Raw genomic sequence first — 13,824 nt, forward strand, 5'->3', positions numbered from 1 at the left:
GCCTAGGATAACTCGAACCTTATAAAGATGTTGAATATACTCATATTATTGCCTCACAAGACCAGGAAAGACTGTGTGTGCGATTGAAAGAAACTTAGTTATCCATAAAATAGCTGCGGCCAGCAAGCGCTTCCCAGCATCCAGCGGCCTGCCTATATCGCTATAACATATTGACCATATGTGAGCAATGTCTTATTCTCAGTGCGGGCAAATTGCGAACACAACGGAGCAATAGATAGTTAGACTTATTGCGATACTTGCCTCGATCAGCTCAGTTTAGCGTACGCGATCAAATGATGAAACATTTTGCCGTCTTAAAGACATCGTATTTTAGTGGCCCGTTTACTCGAAACACGGCTGTTACTGATCAATATTGAATATTCTGACTCAATTTCATTAAAGTATACCAAATACTCGATAAATATATAATAATAAAAATAAAAAGATAATCGACCTACGCTAAGTTTATTGTTACACGTTCACTTTTCATACGTTATTACGAGAACAACTTTTCCATCCCTTCTCTTTCGCTTTTTGAACCTAAACCCAAATCCAGATGTTGAACAAAACTGTTAAACTAATAGAAAACGTTTGCGTTGGTCTCTGCACTAAAGTCTGAATTTCTCTATCTGGCATAACTGTTCATCTTACGTTACAAATTTTTGTGGAGTTTTAGCAAATGCGCAGTAATCGCCGTTGCCTAGCAAACGCTAGACACTACAACGGGTACAAAATCAGTTCGGTGGCAAATATAGTATTATTATATATTTAAGGCAACATCTCGTGGCACCGTCTAATGACATAGAAGGAAGCCATACGTTCTCTCACGCTTTCAAAGGTCTACTAATTCGTCATGTTGATTTGCTATACGTATACTAGGATTCTTTCGATAGTAATTTTTATTAACTTGACCGGTCTAACTGTCCATTATGATATTACCAGCATTTTTCCGTTTACAGGCCAGGTTCTCCTCATCGGGCACTTGAAATATTTCCTGACCGAAAGGTTGTTTCTCTCGATATCCTACCGTAGATGGGATCATTCTTTGAGCTTTTATTTGTACAGTTCTTTAGCTGCTAGCCCTGATAAGGCTCCGTCGACGGCAATACTGTGTACGCTCGACTTGCATCGACAGGTCAATACGGTGAACCCGAAACCATTGTGCGTTACGAAGGACGATAACCAGAAACAGCCGAGGTTCGTCAATGTTCAATCCACGCTAAGCTCTATCTACGATCGCTAAAAGTAAAGCTTATCTTCGACTGGCGATCGATGGCAAATTTTTATAGAAATCTTCTGGTTCGCTAAGCTAACCTTTCTATTCTTCAAAATCGACCACAACCTCTTTGGGTAGAAGGGAAGAAAGCTAGATATTATGCAACAATGAATACAAATGCGTCTACTTTGGGCTTGTGACCACTTGGGGTTGATTGAAAGTGTACAAGGTCTCGCTGCCAGAGCACAACATGACATGGGCTGCATGAGCTGTAGAAAAAGACAAAAAACCTTTGCCAAAGGCTGAATTAGATCCCGATTTTACTCTTTAGCTGTCTTATATAACTGTCTTACGCTTATAATGGTTGCCTCACATAACTGAACGACAGGCCACGCCAGACAAAAAAACATTTATTGTCAGAATGCTTTTTCTGCAGACATCGTTAATGAGTCACGTTATGTTGATCTGACAGGCTATACCCCAATTCGACAACCCGGCTAACGGGATTTGCCTACGCAGAGTCCACTACGATACTACATACCGTACAAAAGGTACTATAAATACTCATACAGAGAGCTCGACAAAGATTTTAGAAAAAATCATGGCCTGCTTGCTATTGTCGACATAAAAGAGAGTTTGTTTCCTTTTCGCGCTTCGCCGATCGAAGCACAACTCACAACCGTGGGTACAGTCTGGCCTGCGGTTTATCTTTCGCAGTGGCCCATCGGCCCGTAACAACTGATCGCTGGCTAGGTTCCCTCTGCTATCCCCGCTGTAGCAGATCAGCGATTTCAACGAAGCTACCGAATACCAATGAGGATATAGATCAGAGGCATCGAGAGAAGGCCAAGGTATAAATGAGGACAGCGTTGGCCTGGGGTAATGCCAGATTTGCCAGGACAACGGACGCTGCTTAGGTTTATATACCTGACAGAGACCGTGCAGAGCGATTCGGAACGATGCGAAAGCAGTCGTAGCTGGCTGGCTGGCTGGCTGGGTGGCTGGCTAGCTGGCTGGCTGGCTGGCTGGCTAGCTCCGCGATGATTGTCGTTTCTCGACAAGAGCTGAGCGTTATAGCAATGGTTGAGTGTATAGTGGGTAAGCACCGATAAAAGAAAAAAAGCAAAAGCCATTTTAGTAATTTGCGTGTCCTTTGAGCACATTAATAACTATTTGTCGGTTCTCATACAGTACGTCTTTTTTTCTTAAATTTAGGTTCGATATTTTTTTCTTTTAGCTCCAAACAGTTCTCCCGAGCAACAGTTGTTCGTGGATCGTCATCTGATATTAACAGAGCAAAATAACTTACGTGGCAAACCAGACTATCAGATATTTTACATTAATGATAATAGACCACTGCTGTTTCGGAAAGCCTGCAGTGTTCAATCAAGTTACCTGCTAAAACCTATTACTTACTATTATGAAGACTGATATCATTCCAAGTAATAGAAATTAATATGCGGATTAATATACCAGCAGAGCCGTACAAGGTGTAGATCTCGACTCGACCATGAATCATTTCAAAGGTAAGTTGCTTAACATGAAATATTTTATTGACCGAACTTGTAACTTTCCTCAGTATTTATTATATTATTTGGCAGATTCGCTTTCTACTATTCAGCCCATTTCTATATTCTTCTTCAATTCAGGTACACTCACAATTGACGAGTGGTAGCTGCAAAAAATACGCTTAGGTCAATTGATAAGATAACAAATATACAAATTTCTATATCTATTCTTGAGCGGGTTATTAAGTTACGTGAAAAAGAGTATTTTTTCAAACAGGCCATCCACTTTACCGCTTCCCGTTGATCGTCCTGACTACGTAATTAACACTGTACCTGTTGAAGAGGCGAGACGCCTGCATATAGGGGCTTGTGTTCGCGCTGTTTTTTTCCATTCGCACGCAATAGGACATAGTAAAAAATCAAACAATGAATAATTTAGCGTCTCGAATTCGCGGTTCTAAAATGAGGCTGCTTAAAAAAATAGTAGAGGTCGAAAAAGTGGTGTTTTGCCTAAAGCTAGGACCGTACTGTTTTATTCAGTGTAACCTAAAACTCTGATGGGGCTAGCGAAATTCTAAAATAAGCTTTCGTTTTGAATTATCTTCTTTGCACGCCATTGAGTATTCTTCACAGAATTCTAGAGGTAGTCAATTTATCAGACTCGTTACCTACCAATAGTGTAACAAACTATAGAATTAGCTACCGTATATCATAACACATCTCCTGACACCAATGAAAATTGAATACATTCGATCAGTTTAAAAGCGATCGCTGACCTGGAAGATCTGAATTCTTTGATTCAGCCTACTGATTAAACGGCGAGCCTTTTCTTGTTCCGAATGCAAGCTTCCTCTTTGCAAACCGTGAATTTTAGTTCTAACTAAATCGTATAGGCCTAATCTTTCTTCTGCAAACAAAAACTCATGTCCCAAGCGACAGAGCAGTCCATCAAGAGGAACGACCGCTGCATATCAGCGGAACGATGGTTTTATGGCAAGAGCATAAGAACGTGCAGGCATGGCCGATGCTTAGGCCATACAATATCTGTACATCAAATAGAAGAAGAGATGCGACCTGTCGAAAGACTCAGTGGGCGTAGTCGCTGAACCCATTCAGAGTTGAAAAACGAATTAGGAGTAAGCCGGTTCAGTGCGATAACGACAGGACCGCCGTCCTGCCGTCGACAATATGGAATACAGCATCGTCAACGGTGGCGACCACAGTAAGGTCTTCGTCTTTTTCTTGTGGGCGATAGAGCGTTCCGATGAATGAATGGTAGCGTTAAACCGAGAGAGGCCGATAGTCGGGTGAAATGAAAAAAGAGAGGACAACAAGAGAAGGAGAAGAGAAGCTTTACACCAAAAAGTAGAAGTGATGCCGACGATGGCGGCAACGCCAGTAGCGGAACTACGGGAGAGATCCGCCATATTTGTTAGTGCCGTATTAGTAGCAGTTACAGCTAGAGCGGTGTTCACCAAAGTTCCTGTTTGAACACACGTGCGCGGAATAGCTGTCGGCTGTAACAGCATCAGCAGCAAAAGAAGTGGTAATGGCAGCCAGTGAGTGAGGCAGTTCAGCGACGAGAGCAAGCGCGAGCATAAACTACCTAAAGAGAAAGGGTTCAGGAACTTATCTGCGCTACCATCGGCCGCAGCTTCTCTACTAGCTGTGTTTGTACCATTAAGCCTGCTCCTGATCTCTTACTTGAAAGCGCTACAAGACAAAGTTAAGACAACACGTCTAACATAGCCAATGGCTGAAAGCAAACAGCAATCACTGTTGTGTTGACTAAGTTGGTCGGGAGTAGCAGCGTATTGGCTGCTATTGTTGCTTGCTCTGACCATGACTGCACCGCCAATGCCCTCGTTGTGATTGCCAGCAAAACTATCGATATAGCTCAGCATTAGCCGACGAAAGGGTCGCAGAGTCCAACTACCTCCACGGGGCTCAGCTGCACCAGGCTGGTAATTGAACGTTAAACTTTTTCAGCTAGTAAAGCCGGCTAAGATACCAACCACTGTTTGTGCTAGAAGATCTAGGCAGTCAGACACGTTGGTCTAGTAGTGCTGGTAGTTTTTGAATTTTTTCCTTTGATCAAGCAAAGGTCTTTATTGTTGCTAACAGGGATGCTGGCAGAGACGCCTCAGACGCTCGTCGGCGTAGATGCCGGAAATACCGCGATAAAGAACACAAGAGGGCTCGATAAAAGAATCTCTCATCTTGCGTACAAGATCTTGTTGGCTGCACAGTTAGAACAACATCGAAGGGGCGGAGGGCACGCGGGGGGGGGGGGGGGTAAAGGCGCTCAGCTGCAACTAAGTGTACAGAGAGGGATCGTTCGAACTTCGACTGTGCTGTATGATAGTGGGGGTAGTTCTTTTAGACTCGTAGGAGTAGAATACTAAGACGTCCGCCTGTCACCAAGGGGTTAAGGGATATCTCATAAGCTATGTTTAGACGGTCACATCTGGTGCCATGTGTGCCTTGTTCCTCTGAAAAGGGAGGATCAGCTCCCCGTCCCGGTTACATTGACATACACCTCATATCACATGCGGGACATCGGGGATAAATGGCTAGGGGGTGAACTAAGAGCCTGATACAAGTGACCAAACCGCTTTATGGTTTACTTCACAGTCGCGCAAACAACTACTAACGATGCGGCAAGATGAAGCTCACGTCTATCGAGTTTGACTATGTGCTCACTCATGTACATAATACTATACATATGTATTCATTATATACAGCAGTCGATCTATTAGTGCATCGGTTTTACTCCAGTTAAACCTATACGTCCATGTTGTACGAACTGGCAAGACGAAAACGGCTACAAGGAGTTATGATTACGCTGTTGGATCACAGTTCGTGAATAACATAGTCTAATAACACTATGTCTAACCTAGGGGCTAAGGTTTTTCAGTATTACTAAGCTACTAGGACCTAGCAATACGCGATACCGCATAGCTGAAGCTTCTCTCTCAAAATAGTGACGGCCTAATCGAAAATTTTGATAGGATTCAATAAAAGTCAATATAGTTCTCATGTGCTTGTTCGGTTCTCCGCATCACAACAGCCGATGGTTTAACACCGGTCATCCACGAGGTCGGTTTCTCGGGAACCCGTCAGCAGGGCCTCGCTGGCAAGACCCTACTACCAGGCCAACCCCTCCTCGCAGTCACCGACTTCTCCCAACTGTTGTGGCGAGCCCGTTGGCTTTAGTTCAATTCAATGGGCTTATGGCGCGCGTTATCTAACTTCCAGCTGGCCTATAGCCTTACTGCTCACTACTAGCCGTCTGTCGCTTGCCACTACTTTGCGGTTCTAGGCCGATCTCCGGTCTGTCTACTTTTTGCTGAGCCGCGAAAGCCGATCGTTGAACAACGGCACTAGCAGTGCAGTTAACCCTAGTGATGGTACCTCTACTGACCGCGGGCCGCTTACCACCACAATCACGATCGAGTGAGTCTTGCTGAGCCGAGTGTTCGTATCTTGTTTGTCCAGCCTTTTAGTCAGACCAGCCTAGCTAGACAGATTAGATAGAGCAAAAATTCCGCTCGTTCCCAGATTAGTAGCTGTTGTCTCCTCGGGACAATGCAAAATGAACGAGAGCAACGGTAATCGTGTCTGGTGCCGGTCCTGCTTCCACAACCACAGCATGCTTCCCATCAACGGCCTGTTTGGCTGATTCATCGGGTAGACTGGGTTGCTGCTGGTGGTTATAGGTGGACGACGATGGTGGCGGACCGTAGCTAAGCATAGCAATCGGTTATAGTTTCGGCTGCAGGTGGATATCTTTAGCCCTCGCAGCTACCTCGAGCACGACGTTGGCCGTAGCTCAGTCTGCAGCAGTTTACTTGTGCCTGCGTGTTGCCAGAACTGAGCCTGCGAACGTACGGGGTCCTAATAAACCCTGGTAAAAAAAATATACTGTTTAACATCGCATGTCAGTAAGCCTTGCGGAATTTTGCCCTACCGTGTCGATCGTAGGATTGCTCAGTTGCTGGCCTAAAACGTGAAGCTTAGTTGAAGTGTTAATGGTTGGTGTTTGTCTTCTGTCCTTCTCTCTTTTTGTTCTCTTTGTCTATTTCATTATAGCGAACCAGGCTTTCTGGTAAGAAAAACAGTAGCAAATTGGCGTGCGCCCCCCATGTCGACTTGTACTATCGGACGTGCGCAAAAACGATGCCCTATTACCAATTGAACAATAGCCGGAACCCATTGTGGACCTTTACTAACCGCAGAGTGTCGGCCATGCCCCTGTCGTTCACCCCAGTAACTAGCCGGGATCTGTAGGCACACGTTGGAACTCTGGCGCATCTGGGTTAGCCTTTCCTGATAGCAACACCGATGAAAAAAAGGAGCAGAAAACGAATACCGTCGTCATACGAGTGCTTCAGTGTATCTCTTTGTGTGTGTGTCTACGCTCCGTCAGCTGGTCCCTGGTGTGTTACTGTCTGTGGGTCTCTGTACATATAGACGTCTGGCTTCTAAACGAGTGTCTCGGCCGCCTACACGCCAAGGAACTTATGTGAATCGCGGTGCGAGTTTCATGTCAACGCATAATCGCATTCTACTGGATGCTACCGGCGTCGCGAGTAATTATCACAGGGCATGCCGGTGTCTTAGTGGGAGGCAATTGGGATTCATTGTGTGATATCGCTGGGTCGTTACCGTGCGTGATAATAAGCAACTCCATCGACGGAAAGGAGCGGTCCTCTACTGTAAACTATGAGGATCAATCGATCGACTGTTTCCGAAAGCTGTGGTACTAGCGACTGGCAAATGACCATTATTGCATGCTGCGATCTGCGGCTACTGCTGCTGCCGTCGCTGTTGCTGCAGATTGACATGGTGGCCGCGCACCTGTACATTCAAGATTGGCTGGCTAAGGAATAATTTTCTTTCCGTAGTTTTTGCTGATGCAAATCTTTCTCATCGGATTTTTTTGCCTTCGTCGTTCCAACGTCCAAGAGGCGTTCGTGCTGCCACGTTAGGTCGAGTGATGATAGTGCCTGCCATTTCTTCTATCATAACCAGGCTTATTGCTACTGCTAGTGCGGGTGTAAGCAAGTAAATAGGTGCGCACCGCTGTGCGGTCCACGCCGGGTGATGATATGCCGTCGCTGACAACGACGGTGGAAGAGGCTCTATCAGTATATCTTGTGATTTTTCTATTTCATCGAGTGCATGAATCGTCTCAGTGATTCGTCTCTAGTTCGTTTAGCAGGTGATGCGGTCCTCGTTTGTAGTGATGTGGTCTGAGTGGGCCGAGGCGGACGCACCAAACGAGGTGCTGCCAGTAGTAGCTGGTATTACTCCGGTAAACTTGGCCCCGGTATCGAAAATCTTCACTTCACTTGTGACAGCAACGGCAGCGCCGGTGAGAGCTACAGCATCAAGAAAACTAGTCTTCGTCGTGTTGAGAGTCCGCGTGATTTGCCTTCTGCCGCTGCAGCTGCTAGAAGAAGATCTAAGCATAGACGCGTTAGAAAGTCGAAGCCTATCGAGTCGATGACGGCCGTGGGCGAATCTGCTGCTGTAAAAGCTGCCGGTTCAGGTAACATTCCCAGCCGCTCCGACACGGCAACGACCGCTGTTGCACTTGGGTCTGGTAACTCCACCGTGGTTGGTGTTGTTTCTACTGACGCTGCTCGTCCAATACTCGCGGCCGCTTCCATTACTGCAAATACAACTACAACTAATAACACTATCGACGGAGTACCGAGTTGTGTGGTCTCGACTAGGATTACCGTTTATAGAAACGACTCTGTGCATCTTCCCACCTCTTCGACTATTCACCACGTTGGTATGCTGGTGCCGATCAAACTCTACAAACACTCTTTAACATTGCTTATTGCTAATTTTGTATATACATACATGTATGCGAAATGACAAGTAACTTACAAGATTTAGTCGAATGAACGTGACGAAAATAAGTGCAGAAGTTCCTATTTAAGATTAAGCAAATGGCTGACCTACTTTGCTCTCAAGGCTTAGAAAAGCGTTGTGATAAGTGGCTTTGGACAGAATGTGACTAGCACGTAACGTAACGGGTAGAAGTTTCGCATTCGAATAAATGAAAGTTATCAATATATCGACACGATAGAAACGCGTAATTGTTATTATTGCAAAGGGAATAGTTGGTCTATTGCTTTTCAGCGATTCGGTAAATTCCTAACTATTTTCACTGAATATCTACGTTTATTTGGTATTACAATTATTTCTGATAGGTAGTTTGAACCTAGTACCGAGGGTGGATAGTCTATGTTTGTAGAAACCCTCTGACGGGTTCACTATATAAGGCTGATTCGGTGTTGGATGGACTCCTCTCGTAGGGGCCGTTCGCTGTTACTGTCATTAGTGAATCAATTTAGCGGACCCGTTTATCGAGGCTATTATTACTTACCTGTTCGAACAGAACGCGGTGCTTCTGCTTTTCTCAGCTTCTCATTTTAGTGCAGAGCATCGCCGGAAGGCTTCTTGGGTCTCTCAAGAGTTAACCAACAGCTATACTTAAACACGTACTGATCACGAGACCAGCAAAAAAAAATTCCAATCGGCCATTGAGCTCTAACGAAAATCGTTATGAGTACGCCGTGTAATGTTTATGTTGTGTAAATATCTCAGTATGTACTTAGCTGTCTCTCCAGCTAACGACAAAGGGTTTTCTCAGCGCACGTTTTGTTCTACAATCGCCGTTGGAGGCATATTTCTCCGATAGAATCTAGTTCTGGCCGTTGTCCGAATCGCGTAAAACGATCAGCTATGCGTTGGACCCATATATTCCTTGTAGCTTTTCGAAGCTCTGCCAGGGAGCAAGTTCGAAGCGAATCGTAACAAATAACTTGACTAGGATTACCTGTTTGCAACTAATTATGAAGTCAGTCTAGTACCTTGCCTACTTCTTTTTGTAACGTAAACTATTGATACGTGTGTACCATTCGAGTTGGACTTTATTTGTTAGGCATCATTTCAATGCTTGCTAAAACATGAATAGAAGTAGTGCTGCATTCTTGCCTTTAATACCCTTAGTTTTTGGAGAAATACTCGCAGGCAGATACTCGTCATGTATAGGTCTGTTTTGAGCTGAAGGATCAGTCTGAGGAGAATCATGTGTAATATACCGTACAAGAAAGTCATCTAAACGAAGTCTTGCTATCGAAGCACCGACCTTCCGAATACATGTGATTGTATCACATAAGGATGAAGTTTAATTAACGTACGTACAGCTCTTTCAATGTCCTATAAATGTGATGGCTTAATCAAGCGGAAAATTGTCCCGATATGATTGCACCATAAACATTTTATTATATTTTGCCTCACCTTACTTTTGTGCTAAGCCTATTTTTAATGGTCAGCAAAGTTTCTCCATCCTGCAGCTTAGACGCTAGCACTGGCCCTTGGTCGCAGACATGGTTGAGTCCGATAACGTGTAAACATATTATCCATATTTTGCTGACTACCTAATTTTTAAAAAACTAAACAAGCATATCTTCACGGGCCTTTCGTAGGTATGATCAAAAGTATCAATCGGCTGCCATCAAAACATTTATACAATCTCACAAACAAGCACAGGTTCTCTGATATTGACACTGGACCAAAGTTAGATGGAAGCAGGGCAAGATTCCCGGTTTTTGGCTAAACAATTTTCTTCTTATTCTGAATTCATCTGTGGCTAAACTAGTGGTTTGTGGCGTTACCAAATGTTTGTATCGTATACGGATCTCAGCTACATGACATACAATGAAAAGAACGGCGTCATGTTGAAAGAAGCCTGCGTAGATTATCGAGCGCAATACGGCCCGTAATGTACGTTTAATTAAAGAGGTAAAGGGTTCGTTCAGAGATCGCTATATGCTTATACTTGCCGACTGATACATTTCGAGACGTATACGTTCATTAAGGTCAGTTGTTTGACCCTTACTAATATATCTTCCCCCTATTAAGCTTAATTATAATTTATATTGTGTTTTAAAAGAGCCGATAGTAATTCACAGTATCAGGCTACCGATGTCTAAAGCTGATGATCGAAACGGCAGCTTCAGATATCTATTGATTCGAGTCGAAGAGGCACACATGGGAAACACGTTTACTTTCTTCGCTTGGCCGATACCTTGAAAGTTGACTTTCTGTAGATTGGGGTGACAATGATGTTTCTTTGCACTTTAAGATGACCAAAGTTAATAGAAATTTAGAAAAAATTCAACCTTAGTGTATACAAAAAAAGGCCCTTCCGACTAGAAAGTTGCCCCAGGCTAATCCATTTGGTATTCAATCGCCAACCTTTTCGTAGTATCTCGAATCGCCTACGACAATCCTCCTGACACTAGAGCAAGATTCATTTGTTGATCTTCGTTTCCTACATCTCATTACCAGTGGGACATTATATTTCGCCACTGTTCCATCATTGCCTGGAACGCTCAACCTTGCAGCCCTGCCGCATGGCATCGCTCGCTGCGATGTATTGTCAGGTGGTTTGTAGCTATGAGTCTCCATATGTTACGGCTACAGAAGTGGATTTTACCCACTGAATTCTCTCAATGATTTATGCTGAATAGGTCTACCGGTAAACCATAATCATGCACAGTCTGAGCCGATTGGCCTAACTCTGCGGAGTTTATCATTCGCTTGGCAAACTTCTATAATCGTACAGATACATTTGCCCCATTTGCAGAAACGTAGTACGGCATAATATGGGACGATTTACAGCCCCAATGTTCGCTACCTTGACGGGCTGTATTAGAAATAATAATAAATATTTATTAATTTAATAAATTTGGCAATGCAAAATATAGGTGTTTGGAAAACGTTACAGGATCGTATTTTTTTGATCAGGTATTTTTTCAAAAACCCACAGCTTCCAATGTACTCAGTTATAAACATCGGCTCAAATTTATGATCATGTTTAATTAGGACCGTGAGGTGGTAGTAGTAGTAGCAGCAGCCTGCGGAAGACGATACACAAAAAAATGCCTCAATTTACATTTTGGGTTGATTAGGTTGTGATATATATGCTACGAAGACGCGGGAGTTGAGCAGTGAACTTGTTCTTCCCAATTTTCCACCAAAATGTATTATTAAAGACATTAAAAAATTGTTTTAGGTTGATGAAAGCTCAGTCAGCTAGTCATTTACCTCTATCGAATTAAATCGCCTTATCGGCTCAGTCAGTATTAATAGCAAGGAAGTATCTGAACTTCATAGCCAAACATGAACTAGCGCCCGTTTGCCTCTTCAGACAGGGAGGTAGCCGTTTAGGTTCGCGTGTCGTTACGATTTCTGTTGAAACTATTTAATAGAAAAAGCTGCTTTGTGTAGTCTATCCTCACCAGGCGATATTAAGTCTCTGATTGGTCTTTGAAAACTAGTGCACAAAGAGCCGGCAGTATGTACGTGTATAGACTGAATCGTCGTTGCTTCGCGTGTCGTCTTATCGATTACTTCTTGTATCGGCTTATTCCTTCAAGGGCATCTGCTTAGCATATAATGTTTCTATTCGTTGATTTTCCAAATGTCAAAAAATCTTTACTCGGTCTTCGTTAACGTATTATTTCGATAATGATAATTAAGCTTCTATAAGGTAAAATGGGTTAAATGGCTGACCAAGTAGCACTCCGTAGCCCGAAGCAAGGTAATGCCAGCGGCAGCAAACAAATAACAGCTGGCGCGCTAAATTGGCATAATGCGTGAAGCAATCATCGAATATTGTTTTCGTTCTTTCGATTGTCCTATACGAAGCATCCAGAAATAGCCTTTAGAACACCGTCCGAGTGCTGACTGGAGGTGAGGTAGGCTCGCTTGGAAGCGACTAGTTTATGGGCCTAGAAAACAAACGAAAAATAACTAATACATACTCTTGATTATGTTATAGCGTACACATTTGGCATGCCATGGTGACAAGCGCCCTACATTGCATATAGTCATATGCAAGTGTTATAAACAGACTTAATCTTTTAGAAACACTGACTGGGAAATCCTTTGTTAAGCAATGTTTGTTGTTTAGCCAAAAGCTTATATAGTTTTATATATAGAAATGAAGCTCAAGGCGTGTGGAACGTGACGTGAGAAGAAACCTCTATATCGAACATAGCAGCAACTTTTATGTTTGCTTTAGGAAAAAAGACAACCAATACATCTTCATATAAATAATTTCGTAATATTAAACAGCCAAAAGATTGACCTATATTTGTTTGGAAATTGTTTGGGAGCGGATAGACCACTTGAGGAGAACGCTTGAAAAAGCTATAAAACGCGTTGGCTTCATGAAACCGTTTCACTTAAATATGTTGTAGCACTTCATCCAATTTTTCGTAAATTAAATTGCCAAAGATTTATATAAAATATATAATTTTTTTCTCCGATTACAGATGTTTAAATTATTACCGTTACGGCCAATACATCACTGATAAGTGTGGGTCATTGATCCATTGAACGTTTCCTGTATTGTGCTGTGGCTTATTCTTGCTCAACTACGGCTATTGGATCTTTTGGCGTTCTTCTTTTCTTGGCATAGGCTATGTTTTAGATAACCCCCCAAGAGAAAAACCCAGTGGCGCCTGGTCTGCGAAACCGGTCCCCGCGACAGCTAAGCTGATAACATGTTGGCTTTGATCAAAGGTTAGGTTAGGCCATGGCCCAGGTTCGAATCCGGGCATAGACACACTTTGTTTCATGCAACCTAACAGCGATACCGGACGAAATATAGAGGTCTAGGTATTCTATGTGACCTCATCGTCCAAATCGTCTGATTGGAAAATTTTCATCACGATAATAATAATGTATGAGTGAACAAAATTCACTATTCTCACTAATGTTCGCTCGATTGCGTGTTTCAACAAGGTCAGACAATAGTAAATAATAATAAATAAATAATGGTAAATAATAGGCAATAGTCAGGTACTTGGCAGCAGTAAATTCAGAAGAACCATAATTCAATAAATCCTGAGCTTCAATCACAGCGTGAGCGCACACACTGTAACCCTTGCTAGGGCTACAATTTTTTTACAACCGTTTAGTTTTTTACAACCTGGGCGTTCTGCCCATGACAATCTTCTTGGTCTTGCGTGAATGTCATTGTTAAAATGTAATTGTTTTTTCTTTAAA

At 43.1% G+C, this 13,824-nt stretch overlaps 1 protein-coding gene across 3 annotated transcripts in view; it reads left to right on the top strand.

Moving 5' to 3' along the window:
• The first annotated feature begins 2,392 nt into the window (after window positions 1-2,392).
• The window catches only part of LOC111247278 (serine/threonine-protein phosphatase 2A regulatory subunit B'' subunit delta-like), a 44,823-nt gene continuing 33,391 nt past the window's right edge, over window positions 2,393-13,824 (top strand). Inside the window, exons 1-2 of one of the 3 annotated variants that reach the window (XM_086982204.1) lie at window positions 5,885-6,180; window positions 6,817-8,527. In XM_086982204.1, the coding sequence (XP_086838330.1) occupies window positions 8,233-8,527 (295 nt within the window). In that variant the 5' untranslated portion in view covers window positions 5,885-6,180; window positions 6,817-8,232. Of the gene's footprint in view, window positions 2,743-5,884; window positions 6,181-6,203; window positions 6,635-6,816; window positions 8,528-13,824 lie in introns of those variants that run through there. The other 2 variants (XM_086982205.1, XM_086982206.1) reach the window with 2 other exon arrangements.

The sequence above is a fragment of the Varroa destructor genome, unplaced genomic scaffold (genome assembly GCF_002443255.2).
Source record: "Varroa destructor unplaced genomic scaffold, Vdes_3.0 BEIS01000003.1, whole genome shotgun sequence".
In the NCBI taxonomy this organism is placed as follows: Eukaryota; Metazoa; Arthropoda; class Arachnida; order Mesostigmata; family Varroidae; genus Varroa; species Varroa destructor.